The 19,932-nt window shown below is 33.6% G+C and overlaps 1 protein-coding gene across 1 annotated transcript in view; it reads right to left on the bottom strand.

Moving 5' to 3' along the window:
• Positions 1–19,932, bottom strand: part of DNAH8 (dynein, axonemal, heavy chain 8) — a 145,019-nt gene that overhangs the window by 81,082 nt on the left and 44,005 nt on the right. Inside the window, exons 28-43 of the mRNA XM_009880463.1 lie at positions 18,914–19,149; positions 17,815–17,919; positions 16,665–16,778; positions 16,296–16,358; positions 15,358–15,458; positions 14,311–14,448; positions 10,491–10,731; positions 9,304–9,503; positions 8,819–8,972; positions 8,551–8,714; positions 8,302–8,404; positions 7,612–7,716; positions 7,182–7,343; positions 5,058–5,282; positions 3,778–3,950; positions 1,808–1,986 (exon numbers count right to left, since the gene is read on the bottom strand). Coding sequence (XP_009878765.1) covers positions 1,808–1,986; positions 3,778–3,950; positions 5,058–5,282; positions 7,182–7,343; positions 7,612–7,716; positions 8,302–8,404; positions 8,551–8,714; positions 8,819–8,972; positions 9,304–9,503; positions 10,491–10,731; positions 14,311–14,448; positions 15,358–15,458; positions 16,296–16,358; positions 16,665–16,778; positions 17,815–17,919; positions 18,914–19,149 — 2,463 coding nt within the window. The remainder of the gene's footprint in view (positions 1–1,807; positions 1,987–3,777; positions 3,951–5,057; positions 5,283–7,181; positions 7,344–7,611; positions 7,717–8,301; positions 8,405–8,550; positions 8,715–8,818; positions 8,973–9,303; positions 9,504–10,490; positions 10,732–14,310; positions 14,449–15,357; positions 15,459–16,295; positions 16,359–16,664; positions 16,779–17,814; positions 17,920–18,913; positions 19,150–19,932) is intronic.

The raw sequence follows: 19,932 nt of genomic DNA, 5'->3' as shown, positions 1-19,932 counted from the left end.
AGTTTTATTTATTGCCCTGTGGCCAAGGCCTATCTTCCTCCAATCCACCTGACTATTGCCATATCAATCAGAATTAATATTAGTTGATTTATAAAAAATGCTTAAAAGTGAATCAATATCAGAAAAAAATCTTTTGATATCTTGGGGCACTGGCAGAGCTTTCGTCCAGATCTTTCCGTAAATGTAGCATTTTACTGTAAAGCGGCAATTCAAGTATTTGCAAAAAGCTGTGTTGTTAATCTAAAAAAAATAAAAATAAGTGACTTAGTGCTACAAAAGACTAGCCCTAAATGTTAGAACAAAAAAAATCTGAAGATTTTTATTTTCATTTGAGTCTTCAACCCTTCACAATGCTTTTAAATTACTTTCAACTTGCATCTTATAAATCATAAAGGTTAAAATTAAAAATTGAATTTTTTTTAAACTAACTAGGAGTTTAACTAAAATTGTGAATCTCACAAGACAGAAAATATTAATTTAGAGTATATAGCTCTATGCAAAAGCATTACCGTTTTAAGTCCACACTAAACTACAAATTTTTTGTGTAATGGTACAGGATATTAACAACATGCTCTGTGTGAACTTGTCTAAAAGAAAGAGAGGAAGACAGAGAAAGAAATTTAAATGGAAAGAGAAATCTAGAAGCAGTATATTAACAAAAATAACATGTTTGTTCATAACGGATCAATTTCAGAGATGCCTAATTTCAGTTTGGGAAAGTAACATGTATTTAGTAGCAACTAAGAGAATGGTTCCTTTAGCAGCATTTTATGAGAAGCATTTTTTTCCCAAATGATAGTAAAGTACAAGTAGGCAGTAGTTTTCTTTCATGTATACTGAAAGATCTCTTTTAAAAAGTGAAAAATTTATCCAGTTCATTCAGGTTATATTATTGTTACACAGTTAAGTCTAAATCACTTTAAAGAGATTCTGTCATGTACTCAAAGATTTTTTAAAAATTTGAATAGTTTGACTTTTTAAGGGGCAATATGTTTATAAACCCACAGCTTTATGCACTTTCATGCCACAATTATTTGACTGCTAAAAAAAAATAACTAATAGTTTCAGACCTTGCTTCTCAATACATGCAATACCACAACTTTGAAAAATGAGCTGACAGAAACCTCATGAACTTCCAGTCCTTTATCTGAAACAGAATAACTTCATGCAGCAGTACAGACTCGGTGCTGACTAGCTAAAAAGCAGTTTTGCAGAAAATGACCTGGTGTCCTGCTTAACAACTAATTGAGCATGAATCAGAATTATGCCCTTGTAGTGAAGGAAGCCAGCAGCATATTAGGCAAGAGAGTAGCCAGCAGATTGAGGAAAATCATTGTTTGCCTCTGCTCTGCACATGTGAGATAGGAGCTGGAGTACTGTGTCCAGTGTGGGGTTTACCAATAGAGGAGAGACATTGATATACTTGCACGAGTCCAACAGATGACTGCCATGATGGTCAGTGGCTGGAGGACATGTCATAGTCGGAGAGGATGAGAAAATGAGATTTGTTGAGCACAAAGAGAAATGTAAGGGGAAAGCCTATTGCCAATAGGAGGCACTGAGAAATTGGAGCCAGGATCTTCTCAGAAGTGCAGCAGAAGAACATAAGACAACAGCCACAGGTTGACAATGTGGGAAATCCCAAGTCAATGGAAGTATAAAAAAATGTTACCATGAGGATGGATGGCCCAGAGGTGTTGTGGAACATCCATCCCCGGAGATGCTCAAAACCCAACATGAATAAGGTCCTGAGCAAACTGTTCTAACTGACCTGTGGAAGTCTCTTCTATCCTACACAAAGTCTTACCTTTGAAAATCCTACCCAGACCTCTGAAGTCCATTTGATCAGAGCAGTTAAAGACTACTACGTATTTTCCCAGAGCCTTTCCCATGTCTTTCGTCGTTTCTGTTTTACCAGTTCCAGCTGGTCCTGCTGGAGCTCCTCCCATGTTCATTCCCAAAGCCTGTGCTAAAGTTATATAGCACCTAGAAATGTTAATTAATATTAATTTATTAAATCATACAAAAGATTTATGTGTATACGTATAAAATAACAATGAGTTATGCAATAGATTCTACAAACTCTTACACTGAAACATTACTTCATAAAGTAGTTCCATTGATTTTCATGAGTGCAGGAAGTTCAGAGTGGTAAAATTCACAAAACGCAGCATTTAACATTACTTATTAAAGCAAAAAAATTGATCTGGTCTTAATCTAGTGGGTTAAAAACTGTGAATATTAGGCGAGCTAAAAAATTAATGCACACCATATAAAGGAATTTAATTGTCATTAACTCTTTTTGCAGCAGCTGTTGAATTCTGCTACCTCATCATATTCTGCAGTATCTTAATGTGTATACATTTCATCAGGTTAGGCTACTTTTGTCTAAATGTGTGAAAGAATAAGGATTTATGGCCCCTTCCACAATTATGGGTAAAAATTTTTTACAATTTTTAGAAAAATCTCCTAAGCTTAACCCCCCCCCTCCTTTTTTTTTTAAGTCTTAAAAAGTTTAGACTACTGTTTTAGTTATATGTGAGTCTTAGATATGTTTTTCATTCACTGTAAGGAGTACCATGAGTACCAAGAGTAACACTAAAAGGACACAAAGGTCCTATACAAATGATGGGATATCTTCATTATCAAATCAACTCAACATACTCCGAATGCATTTCTAACTAAAGTATTTCTGGGTTTAATCCATAATTTAACAGAGTTTAATAACTAACTAGTTCCCACAGTTTATCTTGAATCACTATAATATATTATGCTAAACTTGCACTGCAGAGACCCTGATGTTTTCTAACCAACATACAGGTTTTACTTCTACAGTTCTATTGTGATCAAGGCAAATTTTGGGGTAGATTTTAACATTCTGTATTAAAAATACTTGACTGTTGAGGGCAGTACAGTTCAGTGCAGAAATGTACTGAACTTTCCATATTGTCACAATAGCAGTCCTACCTCTTCTGGAGAAATAAAGGTGTTCAAAAATCTGTACAGACACATGCTCCACACAGGGAGCAAAGTGAATGATTGTAGGTTGGAAGTTATTTTTGGTTCTTGAGGGGAACTTTTTGCAAGTATCTTTTGGCCTTCTATTTTCTCATTTTGTCAAAAGTGACATCTCAAGAAAGGAATAAATGAAGGAAGAATTTGGGGGAGAAAGGGGGTGGGGCAGACAAGAAATTCTCAAGAGGAAAAAAAGAAACAGAGTTCTCACTGTTAAGCTACATTTGAAACAAAATTAATGGTCGCTTGCTTGCCTGGCTACAAAAGAATGGCAAACGAGTGCATACGGCTGGGACTTTGTCAACATCTAGATTCTTATAGACATATCTAAACTGTTTCCAAGCACTAATAAAACAACAGACACTGACATTGTCTTAGACTTTCAAAGACATTGGTAGCTACAAAGTCTTTATAGAATCCCTTATTACAGAATTTGAAATATCTGACCTAATCTCTTCTTCATTACAGAAATACTGCTAAACTATACAGTATTACAGAACCTAAAAAGATTTGCTTCTGTTACTAAATCTTTTTTTAAGACTGGACAGTGATAAAACTTGTCTAGGAATTACTAAGTATACAAATTAGTGAGACTCTATTTTACCTTTTCTAAAGGAGTATGATTAAGCAAACGTATGAGAAGATTTTGATGAATTACTTAGCCCACACAGGACTTAATTCAGAATGTGCCTCTTCAAAGATATATGTTAAATAATGCCATATATATTGAAAGTATTGATTATGTATTATTGTTTTTCTAACCTGTCTGTAAGAGGTGTTATAACCAGACGATCAGTGCAACCCAGAAATTCATTTTGGTAAACAAAATCAACATCCGTAATAGATACCAAGACTTGATCGAAATCCTCTTTAAAGTAGAATCTAGACTGCTTTAACCATTCAAAATCAGTTGGTGATTTGATGTGCATTTTTACCTTAAAAGAAAGTAAATAAATGTATATATTATAACTGAGCATCCACATCTGTCTTTGACAATTGTGATAAAGTGCTTATTTGTATGATAATAAGGAGTGGCTGAGGTTAAAGTTCCTATGAAAGTAAACTGAAATACATATAAGCATCACATAATATGCTCAGATGTATGCTAAACTAGTATTAAAAAAGGTCCTGACCTCTTAACCTGGTCATCACAACATCTGTGTTAATCAAATAAATCTTAAATTGCTTTGGTGGTGCAGCTCACCCTCCAAGCGAAATTAGCAAACAACACACTGCTAAATCCACCAAATACATTGGAACAAAGGGCACGATGAAGGAAGGCTCTGGCTGATGCATGGAAGGCAAATTGTGTAGAATATAACAAACGTGTCATCAGCAGTAAAAATATGTGAGAGATGTAGTGTTGGAAGGATGGCACTCCTCAAAGAATAAAGGAATGTAAACAATTTAGCACAGTCTAAAAAGTTCAGATATAGGATTGACATTATCTGTTAATTTTGGTAGGGCTTTTTGTTTGTCTTCTATGTATTCTCCTTAGGAACCAAAAAGAGAATCCCAGCAGCCTGCTCCCTGAAGGAGTAGGAGAGACAGAAAGAAGAAACTAGGAGATATAGAAGATGTTGCTATCATTGCTGTAACTCTAGAATGGCTGGAGATAAAGTGCAGCCTAGTGCCAACCGCTGACATTCTGTAACAAGCCATGAGGAAATTATCTACGATGATAAAGCTACCACACCCTCAGCAGACTCAACTTTAGTCATGCAAGGAAGAGTAATACAGTTTTTCAAAGAAAGGACATACTAAAATGTTTTTCTCTATCAAAACAATTCTGTAGGAAAGAATGGAAAATTGAAATATGCTAAGAAAAGAGTAAAAATTTGGGGCAAAAATTTAGATCACAGAGCTGATGGATCTTATTCTATCTTAAGCAAAATTGTGCTATTTTTACTATGGTGAGATTATGGACATCTCTGTCTCACAAACGCATGCATACACAAGTCTAACTGTAGCTACCCCATACAAGAAAAATTATTATGACAGAAAATGCACTTAATTGTCAGAAATCAAATTATGTACTTTACCAAATCATCGAAAATATCACGCTGATGCACATGAATGGTAATAAGCGTTTCAAATTTCACTCTGTCAAACTTGGAAAGATCATGTGTGGTCTGGCTAATCAACATATTCAGAATCTCCAGAAATCTCCCATTGGTTACTTGCATGATTTTTCTGTCCTCTTTAGCATTCTGTAGAGCTGCTTCTGAATCATGAGTCCACAACATTTGAATTCCTAGTAATCCAACCTACATATTTAATGTGTGAAAAAAATACGAAAGAATCACTTGTTGAACACTAGCCTTATTATAGAAGCCTTAGGTGTAATAGGAACAATAAATTATGGTGTAGAGAGCCCCAGATTATCACTACGTCCAGCATGAAGCTATCTCACCAGGATACTGTGCCTGAGTTAATTGCCTCTGCTGTGGTACTGGAAACTCCTGAGAAAACATGTAAAAACTTATGAAAATTTGTCACATACCGAGATACACACAAATTAAGGATGATTCTCAGTTTAATTTACAATCCCTTTGTGTATTCCAGTATTGCAAACATAAACAGGTCTTAACTTGTGGAGAGAAGTCCTTCTGAAAATTTCCCATTGCCAATTCATAGCTAATTAAAGAACATTAAAAAAAAATGCTGTGCATTTCTACTGAACATGGGATGGATTGCTATCTTTCTAACATGCTGTTATGACTGGAGTACAGACTAGAGCACATTGAACTACAGGTTATTTTGCTTCCAAATACATCTAGAGAGTTATAGGATGTTGCATGTAAACTACAGTCTCAGATTGATTTTGATTTACAATATCAAGCACACCCATGACAAAACAGGATTGACAAGAACTGTGTCAATGCCTTTTTTTGCCCCCACATTTCTACACTCAGAAAGCAACAAGACCTAAAAATTTGACTCACCCACTCTTTCTACTTTTCCATCTCCCTATACCTGTAGTTAGTTCATGGTTACAGAGATTGTGTAGTTGGAAATATCTCACCATTTTAGAATCATTAGGCTATCAGCAGCAGCGTCTAAAACAAGTTTATTTTAGAATGACCGATCAGACAGAGGAAAAAAAACAAACAACTTTGGATGTGACTTTTTCATGTTCGCTAAAACAGTAGCTTCTAAGACAGGAAAAAGGCAGTGTGAACTAAAGGAAACATTTCAAATATTTCTCATTATTTTGGCCAATTTCTTCTCTGTCCTGTAACACAGCTTTTCTTTCTCTGTATTTTACATTTCTTGGCCAAAGACCATTTTCTTCTTCTTCCTTCCCCTCTTCTAACACAAATAATTCTTTGAACACAAAACCATTTGGATTAAAAAGACATGGGAAAGAAGATCTTTAAAGATGGTAATAAAGCCATTTCAAAATGTCTGACACGCAAACAAGACAGAGTCCTATCTGTTTAAAGAAAAGCAGTAGACTTTTAAAAATAAATAGTGCTGAGATAATAAATAATTATGTCTAAATAAAGCTTTAAGATAATTCTATTAAATATTTAAGTATACTGATTTTTTTTTCAAATTAGCAATGTAAAACTATATTTGCAGTATTTCTATTAAAAAAAAAATACACCCAGCACTGTACTGATTAGCAAATTACAAGGTCAGAATTTTTACAGGATGGGAAACAATTCATTACTCGTTAATTAAATTTATGGATTACCAGTAAGATGAAGGAGTCTCTAGGCAAACTAGAATCCTTCAAGATAGACTTCTACTAGGACTGCATTATCATATATGATATATATGAACTGTGATTTAAATCTTGTAAATTATAAGATAAATAATCATACTCATAGCTCTTGCCATCTTAAATTATGAGAGAGAAATCAAACTGCACATGTAATTTTATTTGCATCTGAAAGGGGTTCCATATCCATCACAGAAAATATAAGCTCTACTTTATATTCTCCAAAAGAAGAAAAAAGTCATTTTGAAGTAGATTACATGAAAAATATTAAGCTGTATTTAGTGTACCAAAATGGAAATCACCATTCTCCTGACTAGATCCATATCCTTGCTTCCTCTATGAAAACTTCCTCACATAGACAATCCTGTATGCTCTTTACATCACACCTCTCCCCACACACTACAGACTGCACACAAAAATCCACATCCTGTAATCTCACCTGTGCTGGGAAGTGATTAAGAAAATTCAGCAACTGATATCCTGGGTCACTAATTTGATAATATGCTGCCCTTATTATGCCATGCAATGAAATCTGCTGTACACGCAATAAATCCTGCAACCAAAGTTCTACTGGTCCTTTTGCAATCACTGGAGTGTCCAACTGAAAAATTAGTAAAAGGAAAAGGTACAAAACAGAACACAGTTACCAAACTTCTCTCCAAGAACTCAATAGTTACTAAATTTCTATTCAAGACAACTACAGATTTAATTTCAATAAACATACTAGAAATTTATTTAATGAAGTTTTGTTACACCAATCATTGAAATGTTAATTTATAATTAACAATAATTCCATTTAATATATATATATGTCCAATAATAGAACGATTTATCTATTAACAACAACAAAAAAAAATTCAGATAATTACTGGAATTTTTTCTCCTTCTCTTGATACAACTGCCAGTATGCGATCATAATCCTTTGAGTGAAATTCTACTTCATTTATATTGTCAGATATGGAAGGCAGATGTGGCTGCAAGGATAATTCAGAAGTCATTCAGTGTAAATATGTAACATTAGCAAGCAGAAAGAAATCTCAAGTAAGGTTATCCTGCAAAGGTTCATCTGAACCTACAGATGAATATCAGGCCATCTGTAAATAATAATTACAGAAATTATTGTGTAGGATTTTACCTCCGTTTGCTGTTTTTTTACAGTTTCCAGAGGTGATCTAGCAGAACAGACATCAGCCATTGTGTGAGATCAACTATCTTATCTCAATCAACCCTCAGTAACAATCCAGACTAGCTGAACGAATTTTGCAATATGCAAAGAGGGAAAGTCTTACAGTGTCCCTTCTGTTAGCTTAGTTGTGAAATGAACCACTAGCAAATCACTTGATGAGACCATATTCTAGGGTTCTGCATTCTGAAGATTTTTTTGAATTACAGATATCCATTTCATATTTTGTTAAATACTAAAGAACAAGAAACAAAAATTTTTCTCAATCAAAGTTTATAAGAAGAAAATGGTTACTTTTTAATTTATTAAATGCTTTTCCATGTTCTTTTTTTTTTTGTTTTTTTTTATAAGCAGAAAAAAATCACTAAGGTTGTACCTGAATTGTATGAGAATCACTTGCTTGTCCAAGAATTTCCAGAAGGGCAGGATCAGAAACAAAAAAGAATCTAGGAAACAGTAGTCTTTTCTTCTCTAAGTATCTTTAAAATGGGACAAGATTTTTATTAGAATATTTCATCTCTTCAATTTCTTCTACATAAGAACGAAAGTAAGACTGAAATACTATTAATATCTCAATTAAACTATTTACAAAATAATAATGCACTAAAAATCAAACAATTCATACCCTGTAAGTGATTTCTGACATACTTCCAACTGTTCATGTAAATGAGGGAGAAGTTGCTCCATAGTCTCATCTCCAACACAGCAGTTAATTACATTTGGGTTTTCATGAGCTCGTTGCATTATTCTTATCCATGACTTGTCAATATTCTGAAAACGCTTTGCTTCCTATATATAGCAAAAATGTAAGTACATTCACAGCATAATCTGTTGGAAATTATTACACAGATAGCTTTTAACATATAATAATAGGCAAGCATTGTAAAGTTTACCTGGGGTAACTGTTTTGCAATATCTCCCCCTACAAAAACAGCTTCAAGATAAATCCAGAGGTTCTGCACAACCAGCCATTCTTCAATTATGTCCGTAGAGCTGCTTAGTTTGTAAATCCAACTCTGAATTTCCTTTTTAAATGGTGCATTGTATCTAGAAAAGGATGAGAAACAGAAATTATTTAATTCTAGATAAGGCTATTATAAAATAAATACTTACAATGGTGAAAAAAAAACACCCAAACAACACTTGTTTCACTTGGACCAAGAAGCTCGTAGAAAGGTTCTACCAGCTTGATTACATTCAAATATATTGAGACAATAGTTTGCTGCTAATCCCTGAAAATCTTCCACTTGCGGATTTCTTTCATTAGACTATTAGTAATACTCTTTCTCATTAAAAAATAATATTCCATTCAAATTTACTGCTGATTTAGCCTAATAAGTGTTTCTGAAAATACTATATACAATCAATTTAAAAGTACCGATTGGTCAGTAAAGAGCCAAGAATCATTAAACTGTCTTCCATCAATGTTATAATTTCTGATGATTCAGTTCCCTTTAACAGTAACTCTCCTCTCCCTTTGAATGATGAAAAGCTCAGAATTTGGCTTCCCCAAATGTCAGCTATTTGAGATAGTTTGGCTTCTATATCTTTTTCCTTTGTAGCAGATATGCATATATCCTGCAAAGAAAGACCCATTTTTTAGAAACTTCATTCTTCAGAAATGAAATCTTTCCTAATATTACACATCTAGTAATAGAATACTTAAAGACAATGTATGAAATCTTATAAAATAGTGCAGAAATGTGTCACACAAATGCAGACACCACACTACTGATTTTACTCACTCAAATTCCATGTACAGGTAACTGAAAAATGCACACTTGGAAATGCATGCATATACCATTTCTGTGGTGTCACATTTTGTTATTTCGGCATAACAAGATTGCCGAACCATCATTTCTACAAGGTTTAGGTTAGTGATGTAGACTTATCACCAGATAAGTCTCAATCTTATCACATTTAAATTTATAGAATCACAGAATCCAAGAATAGTATAGGATGGAAAGGTCATCAAGTCCAACGTTCCATTCAAACTAAGCAATCACCTTGGAATGCTTCCATATAAATCAAGTATGAATATGACAATAGCTTTTGCGCACATATTTACCCTACTCCATTGAGAGTTTTTTCAGGTTATGTGGGGGATTTTTAGAAGTTGTGTGGTTCAGAAGAAGCCATAAAGATCTAGAAAAGTATTCATATTAAGTATTAATAAGCATGGAGCCTTTTTCTAAAATTTCTGATTTATTTACAAATCCTTAAAGCAGCCACACAGTTAAAAAAATTATTTGAAGTTTTGTTTGGTTTTTTTTCCTGTTTAAAAAGGGCTAAAAAAATCATAGAAAATCAGGTCAGGAAGAATGTGAAGAGATTATCTAGAAATAAGTGTCCAAAGATTCCAGCTGCTATGTCTGTCTTTGTTCATATGAATAAAAACTGCTAAATAAAATATAAATTATTTTAAACTAGTGTGGCCTGATTGAGTCAAGGACTTCAACGAAGTAAAAAATATTTTTTTAAAAATAATCACTTTGTAAGTAATCATGTTAATTTTTTTCTGACAATATAAAATGAACAAGGAGGGGAAAAAATGTATGTACCTACCTCAATATCATCTTTATGTTTAAGAATTGGTGCTTCCATGATGTTTCGAAGGCAAAAGGAATCAGATTCTATATCAAATTGATGTCCTGTTGTTTCTCCAATACGATCCCAGTGTCTTTGTTTCATTGCTTTGTCACTCATCATTTCCAACAAATAACAAGACTCACTAAAATCATCGATTTTTTTCTTGAGATCTAAAAATGCTTGCCAGTGTTGGAGTCCTTTAGGTAGTCTACGGCACCTGCAATTGAATTAAATTGCTTCAGTAGTAAATGTCTCTTTTTGTCAAAACAGGAATCGTTTAAAGATTTTAAAAACAGACAAGGAGATATGAAGTAGCTTGTATTGAGGTCAACATTTTCTATGTAAAATTGCAATTTGTGTCAATTACTCTATCTTTTTAGTAAAAACCAATCCAAATGCCCTACTAACAAATCATAAGATTTAACAGTTTTAACCACTGTTACGTTCTTCACAAAAAAAAATAAATATTGCAGTTTGCATTAAAACATAGCTTATCTGCTGCTTATCATCACAAACTCTTTATTGGCATACAGAAAACCAGAGAAAAATTAGTTAAATTTCACATATGTAATCCTTGTACAAATATAATGGGGAGGGACTCTTTATCAGGGAGTGTAGCAATAGGACGAGGGGTAATGGTTTTTATCTGAAAGAAGGTAGATTTAGATTAGATATCAGGAAGAAATTCTTTACTGTGAGGGTGGTGAGACACCAGAACAGGTTGCCCAGAGAAGCTGTGGATGCCCCATCCCCAGAAGTGTTCCAGGACAGGTTAGATTGGGCTTTGAGCAACTTAGTGTAATAGAAGGTACTCCTGCCCGTGGCAGGGGGATTGGAACTAGATGATCTTTAAAGTCCCTTCCAACCCAAACCATTCTATGATATAATATTTACTTCAATTTACAATTCCAGTAATACACATGGCATATATTTACATACAACTTCAGAAACAGATGTGAAAATTAAGAAGATATAACCACCTTCCCCTCTAGTTTTGGTTAGTGGTCCTGAAACTATACACTAAGAAAATGAAAGTTATATACTTCTAAAGGGGAAAACCCCAGCAAAACAGTTAAATAAATATTCACCTCTTTGACCACAATTTTACAGAGCCTACAAGCTAAGAATTAAGCAGTTGACCCCCCCACAGGAATGTCCTAATGTAAATTATAAAGTATATTCTTAGCAGGAAAAGTAATAAACCCTGGGTCATATTTCCCTTGGTTTTGCTTCCTTTGTCACTTATGTCTCCACCTCCCACTGATACAGTCTAATATTTTCTATAATCAGGTAGAATACAGCAGTCCGTGTCTGGTTTAGGGCTACATTGGTGCTGTGTGGTTGCCAGTACCTTCAGGTTGACTAGCTGCCCAGTTGCTGTCAAACAGAATGTTTAATACCTGCCTGCCTTTCTCTGATGGAGGGAAAGTATTTTGTGTTTGTTTTTGGACTACTGTGAAGTTTTGACTTTCATAAAACTCATAGAGATTTAAGGTTATTTTGTGAGAAATCTGCCATGTTGAATGTTGAAACTAGTCAATAGATTAAACAAAAAAAATTATTCGAGAATGCTGAAATAGAGAAGCACAGACATGGTCAGACATTGACATCACAGATCACATTTTCCTTAGAAAACCAAGCAAAACATCTGAAGGACTTTTTACAAGGGCATGTACTGATAGGACAAGGGTGAATGGCTTCAAGCTCGAAGAAGGCAGATTTAGATTAAATATTAGGAAGAAATTTTTCACTCTGAGGGTGGTAAGGCACTGGAACAGGCTGCCTAGAGAAGTTTTTGAGGCCCCGTCCCTGGAGGTGTTTAAGGCCAGGCTGGATGGGGCTTTGAGCAACCTGGTCTAGTGGGAGGTGTCACTGCCCATGGCAGGGGGGTTGGAACTTGATTATCTTCAAGGTCCCTTCCAACTTAAACCATTTTATGATTCTAAATTTCTCTGTTTGCAGCCATTCTTTTCTTTCATTAGTAAAGACTTAATGTCTGGTTCAGTGATTTGGGACATAAGAATTGGACACAGCAAAGATGCAGATTTTGCATGACATGCTGCAGGTTCCAGAGCCGAGTCTTATGAGTTATCCTTACTGAATCTTGTTAACCAAGAGATACCATTTTACACAGACAAGATACTGCCAATTAGGCATCTGTCAATTTCTTGCTTCTTTGAGAGACTCTTAAGCCTTGAAATTCTATCAGTACCTGTAACCTCAATCTTGGGAAAGAAAAACATTATTTGGCACATGTTTCCTTGAAAGGTTATTAGTCTCTGGTTAATGTTTCCCAGTTAGAAATTAAGAAATAATGCAAATCTAAGACCCAACCTTCAACTCTGACTGTCAAAATTGCAATTTCAAAACTATGGCAATTCTTCACTTACCAATTTTATGCCTTATAATGACATATTCCATGTGTCAGTTAACCTTCAGGAAAATGTATATTTACTAGACTACCATGACACCCTGGATTAGAAGTTTAAAAAAAAAAAATCAAATAAAAAATTCCACATTCTGTAGCACGGATCCCCTTCCTGTAGTTTAGGAAGGTTATGCTACTATTTTTGGGTTATGTGAACCCATCAGTGTGATAAACCATGAAAACTTGCCGCAGTAATGCCAAAAGTAAAGAAATATTGACAAAATGGAGAACAGAAGGAAATGATGGGTAAATAGGTGGCATGAGCACTTAATAGCCTAAGAAACAGCTATTTATACCAAAGGTTTTTCTCTCCACTGCAGATACAAAAGTAATTGTCCCTTTATACACTTCTACTTGAACTACCTTAAACAAATATTAATTTCAGAGAGTAATATAATTTAGCTTTTGTGGAGCTCTGTATTTCCGCAATTAGACGTTAACGTTATCTAAGATTAATTTAAAGCTGTTTTAATAGACATGCACTGCTCTATAACTGTAGTATAGACATACTGTAAAATACGAAGTCCTGGCACAAGTATATACGTACATCAGTTAGTCATGCCTTTATTTTGGAAATTAGTAATTAAAGATTCTGGAATATTGTTCTAATAGGAGGTCTGGGGAGCAAAGAAAGTGCTAAGAAAGCTGGAGTTGTTTTAGGATGGAGCTTGACAAGCTTATAACAGGACTCTATTAGGTAGCAGGAGAGTTGGGGACTGCACTCAATGCTGCGCTTATTCTGTTGTAAAATAATCCTTGTCCTAGTCTTCTATATTATATTTCTTCCCAAAATAACATAGGTACTGTTGAAAACATTAAAAATAGAGTTAAATTAAAAGGTTAGAACACACTTCTGAATCAAACTAGTTACATCCAATCCCCTCAACAACGTCAAAACTATTATAAGCTTTCAGCATTGCTGCAATATTTGTAACTTTTTTACAACCCCCTACTTTTTAAGACATTCAGCATTGCTAATGTATTTGAAAGAGGAGAAATATTTTTTAAAAAGGATAGAATATTTTTAAAGACTCAGAAATGTTATTCTTCCATTCAGGACTTAAAAATCAATGGGTTAATCCTCCTAGTTGAGTAACTTAACTGTTACAAATAAACTTTCAGCTCTCCTAACCCCTTGTTTGCTTTAGCTAAGAAAATCGATCGTATGCCTTTCGATTATCAAAACTATAGGTAAAAGGTTGGTTAACTAAAGGTATAGTGTTATTCCATTCTTCCTTGAAGAATCTTATTACTTTATGGTAAACTTTATTATGGAAGTTTTGTATTTAAATATATCAAATAATTTTACTGAAGTTACCTGAATCTCAATGCATTTAACATCAGTTATAATTCATATTATGAACATACCTGTTTCGAAAATCCAGAAGTTCGGCATTAATTTTTTCAATATCTACATCTGTCCAAAGTATCTCATAATAACCATTGACATTGTTTATTACAGTATCATATAATCCATACAATTTCTGAAGCAAGCTTAACTCCTTCCTGGGAAAAAAAAATAATGATACCAACAATTTCAATCAGCTATGTGGATATCTCACAATAGTTAAATAGACGGATCAATTAGATCATGTTTCTTAATGTAGTAAATTCACTTCATGAATAAAATCCACAAAAAAGCGTAGGCAGTTGGTACTAAGGACCTAATATACACACTAAACATATGTGGGGGAAGTTTTGCTTTGGTCTAGTTCTATAAAACTTCCATTCATCCAAATGGAACCTTCTATTCATCCAAAAGGAACCTGGCTTATGTACCCTGAGCTGGCTCTGCAGTGCAAAGCAGAGCATGGCAAGTGGGGGACAATTAGTTAATTTACTTTGAAAGCACTCTCTGAATCTGAACCAAAATGCTGATATCTAAAAACAGCCAGAAAGGGTCAGATTCTCATCTGGTGTGAATCATCTTCAAACCACTGAAAAGGCTGCTGCAGAAACTTTAGAATCTGATTTTCATTTGTACAGCGGCTCAAAAAATTCAGACTTTCATAAAATTTCTACTTATATTTTTCATGTATGATGATACACTCACCTTTCCTTGCCTCTTGCTAGTTTGCTCTTTGTATCATATCTTAATACATAATGCTAAATTTACTCCTTTACTTATACATAAGGGTTGTTTTTTTTTTCTGGGTCATAGTATTCTGCTCATTTATATAGTAGTATTTACATGTAATAAAATAATCTGGTTTGATTCTGTTACCATAATAAACAAATACAATTATTTTTATGGGAAAATTCATTAGACCTCTCAAAATTTTCATTAATTTTTTGGTTTTACTTAATTTAAGGCAATGGAAACCTTCCATATTGTAACATTTCCCTCTCTGGTGTAACCTAAGTCTTTCCAACATACTTAATAAACACCTAAGACAGCTTTATTTCCACAGTTACCTGACTTTATGCAAAACTTCATAGTCTGTGACAGGCAATCCAAACAACTGTTCACCAGATGAGTATGTGATAAACTTTCTCCACAGCTCATCAAAGTTAGCCTGATAAAATCAGGATTCATACAGACAAAATTAAAATATGTTCATAATATATGTTTTAATTTAAAATTGTCTACTGTTGCCATGAAAATCTTTAACTGCTGTCCAATGATACAATCACCATAGAAAAATGTAAAGAATGATTTTGGCAGTTACTATCTATAAATACAAAGCATTCCCTCGGCAAAATAATAAACACAGTAAATTCAACCAAAATCTCTCAATTTTCAGTACATAGTAGTTGCATCAGGAGGTTTAAGCACCTTCTGTTAGTTACTTAGTGCTTTTCAAAAACTTTGAATTTACTTTTTACAGAGTCTATACAATATGTAAGAGATTCACAAAAGTCCCGCTGAAAAATCAAGTTACTATAACTTGCAGAGAAAGGAAGAAGGAATAGAAATAGATTAAAAACTGATTATGGGTTTCATAACAAACAAATATCAACTTGAAAGACAATTATCTAATGGAAAATGTGATCTTTAAAAGATTAAAAGATTGGCTCATGTGACTGACATGTAACCTGGCTTCTTTCCAGTCATTATCAAGCTGTTGTACTTGACTCTTCCTTCTTCTACTGTTTTTATTCAAGTTGACAATTTCTGCTTACAAAATAGAGGGTGAAGCAAGGTTACACATCAATCAATCAATCCATCCTTCCACATTAAGGAAAACATTGCCTGACAGAAACAATTAATACAATTAACATAATACTACAAAGAATATCCACCAAGACACATTTACTAAAGACTGTAAATGTGTCTTTTTCTAAACTCGTTATGATAAGCAATAGCATATCTAATTTTAATAATTTGGAAACTCCACAGTTCATTTTCTTACCTGAAAGATCTGTAGCCTGTTACTGGCTTCCTGAGGTGCAATACTTGGAATCATAGGTCCTTCCTTTCAAACAAGCAGTTAACAAAAATTAAATATTAATTCTCACAGTGACTGAAGGTCACTGTATATTTACAGGTCATCACAAAATGCATATTTTTTTTGGTAGTCAAAATCCAATCAAGTCATGTATCTTGATAATGTAATACTTACAACAGTAAATCTAAGAAAAGAGAACTTTTATGAAATTGAAAATTCTTTAGCTTAATTAAACTGAATAGCACTAGACTTTCATTTCTCATATTTTGTTCTTTTGCTGAAAATAAAATAACCAGTGAGTGGCCTAAGACCAGCTATACTAGATTCATTTACCGTTTCATAAGATGTTTCAAAGTTTGACACATCCTCCCGAAAAACTGCAACTGATTCTAGCAAATTACTCTTAAATTTGGGCTGAACTTGAACCAACTCATCTTGAACTCTGGTCTGACATACAAAAGATTGAAATCAAAGTTATTTCCTTAAAAATCAGGAACAGATATTTAAGTTATATATAAATGAAAATTATAAGTGAAAAGTATTAAAATTCTGAACAAAAATGATTTGAAGCTAACTAGTTTTTTTTCCTGTTATGTTGCTCTATGTTCAATTTTTTAAATTAAAAGTGGAAAGAAAAAAATACAAAACCAAAACCCATAAAAAAGTCTCTCCTCCGCCTTTAAGTGAACATGTTCCATTACAAGGGGGTGGGGAAACACAAGGACACAGAAAAGGGGTGAAAAAAAAAAGCTCATATTTTCTTCCTTCCCTCCCTCAAAAAGCAATATCAAAACCCAAAGTGTTAGGGTCCTCTTCCTCACAGATGGCTCAGCCTTCTCTTAAACAACTTGCTTACTCTTTGTTCAAAAGCTTGAAAAAAAAGAACCAAGAACTGCATGAAATGTAACTGTAAAGTATACATTTGAGCTCGAGTCCTTTCCAGAGTGGTTAATCTATGGGATAGGTTCTAACTTAATTGTTCCAAGAATATATCTACACATTGCCATCTAATCTTCAACACTTCAGGAAAATATTCAATACACATTGAGCTTTTGAGGGATATAAGGCTGTCCTAAGCAATAAAGCTAAATGTGCAACCATCACTTAGAGGTATGGGCACTGGAAGAGTACGCACTTCTTAAAAACAGGTAATCTAAGGGTAGCGATCTTCCTCATCAGACACGAATGACACAAAAAATAGAAATGGAGGAGGGCAGAAAGAGCAAAAAGAAACATAATAAAATTTCTCATTTTCTTGCAGGTTTTAAGCATATATCTAAAAGCTACAATAATATTTAAATATTAAAGAGCTCTATAAAAATAAAACTAGAAAATGAACATAGTAGTCAAAGGTATAGACACTAGTGTGCAACTGAGGCCAAGAGCCAGAAGCCAGAGTGCAGTGACAATTGGTCCCACACTGTCATTTATACTCTGAAAAAAACACATGAAGACAAATGGAAAATATGTTTTATATACTTACAGCTTTGGTCTGTAATTTATTAAAAGAATATCTGAGTGTATCAACCCCTTCTGATTCCTCTTTTGTAACCTCAATTCCAAATGTATTTAAAATGGCATAGGCTTCCTAGACGAAAAAATAAAACCTTAGGAATTACGCATTTTAAATTCATTTGCAGGAACATAGATCCAATTTGTAAGAAATGTTTCAAAGAAAACCTGTTCATATAACTTAGGCATAAAATATTGATTTCTTTTTTTAAAGTAAGGATGATGAATGAAGAACTAGGGAACAAGAGTAAAAAAAATATTTCTTTAAAGATGTCTTGGATGAAATACCAGAAATATATATTAAAATGAAATAAATTTAATATTAAAAATACCTAAAATTTTATCATCTCAATGGTATTTTTATTCTACTGATCTACATTCCACCTGAATGTAGATTTTGATTAATTTTTCCTAACTTTGAATAATTATGCACACTAAACTACACATTTTTAAATGTTTTGCCGTATCATCTATAAAGTATTTATTACTATGTTTGCCAAACTATCAAATCCCTGCATATGTATCTGTTACAGAATGAACCTTTCTTATCATTTGTTCTCATTTACAATTTGTTTGCATATGTTCTGCTTTATTATCCTCCTCCTACACATATGGCATTATTTAAAAATAAGATCATTTTTATATTTTATAGTTTCCCAACAGATAGGCAAAAGATATGCTAATGAAGACAAACAGTGTGCATTATGTTAGCTGCTCCTTTGACCTGTGACTTGTATTCTGTGCAGTTTGTGACGGTTGATAAACACAGTTGTTTATTCCATGCAGATATCTACACTTAGAATTCTCTCCTGTTCAGCTTCTGAGAGGTGTAGACTGAACCACTGAAGTTGAAAGGGGCCTCTGGAGATTGTCCAGTCCAACCTTCCCTGCTCAGAGCAGGGACACCTGAATCAGGTTTCCCAGGACTATGTCAAGTTTTTAATATCTTCAAGGATATCTTCAAAGATCCTTCAGGCCAGTAAACTCATTGTTTGGGTTCTCAGTTTATCTTATGACTCCTATTATATAGTATCATTGTAATAAAGATAAAAAATTGAAAGTCATCTTACTTCAATAGGTCCCAGAGTCATATCCATTTGTATTCTATTATCACGTATGATAGATAAAGCTTCCATTGCAAATCTGACATCATCTAAGTCACACAGAGGTCGAGACAATTTCTTTAAGTATTCAGTTATGAACGACATCATGTCTGTCATTTTCTTTTTATAGTCCTCATTTAAATAACGACAGAGGAGCATCTTCCAGGCTTTGGCTTCAATCGCTAGAGCTATTTTCAGTGGTCCTTATTTAAAACAAATAAATAAATAATTCAATAACATCTTATTTTTTTTTCTGTAAAAAAACCCCGTATCATCACACATGTTTTTTTTAACATCAATTAGGACAAGCAGACAGGCAATCCAATTACTGCATTTTAAAAGTTTCAAAACATTTCAACTATACTTAAATACGTTTCTGTTGTTTTATTGCATGTTATATCTGTAAAATATATTGGTAAGCTTATCTAATAGAACACATAGAGGAGATGAAAAAAGAAGAAAAATGCCTACTTATGAATGTAGATTCTCAGAGAATACTTTTGATATATATTAACCAAATGCATAAAGATCGGTGATATTTAAATGGTTTATACCCATTAAAGAAATGGTATCTTGGGACTTCAATATTGGGAGTTGGAATACTTCACAACAAAACTGTAAAGTGTCACATTGTATCATAGACAGTTAATATATAAACACAAACCAACACTGAAGAGACAGAAAAACCAGTCATTAGCACTCTAACTTACTATCAGAATAAATTAGGATTTTAATAGGCAACATTTTGTACTCTGGTGAAAGAAAATGAAAGATACTAACAGTTTATAACCCCTTCTGCTCATAAAACAAATTTTGCAGCAGTTACAGTTTCTTCTTTAATACTGTGGATATTAGCATTAAAAATCTGATTCCTGAAGGCCAGGGGTAATTCAAGAAAAGTATTGCACCCTGTCCAGAAGCTAGAATATGTAAATGATAATAAATCAATTCCCAAACGTAAATTGAGACCAATAAATATACCTGCT

Source organism: Charadrius vociferus, unplaced genomic scaffold (assembly GCF_000708025.1).
Source record: "Charadrius vociferus isolate BGI_N301 unplaced genomic scaffold, ASM70802v2 scaffold62, whole genome shotgun sequence".
NCBI lineage: Eukaryota > Metazoa > Chordata > Aves > Charadriiformes > Charadriidae > Charadrius > Charadrius vociferus.
Note: the sequence above shows the minus strand (reverse complement) of the source record. Positions and strands in the feature narration are given on the sequence as shown.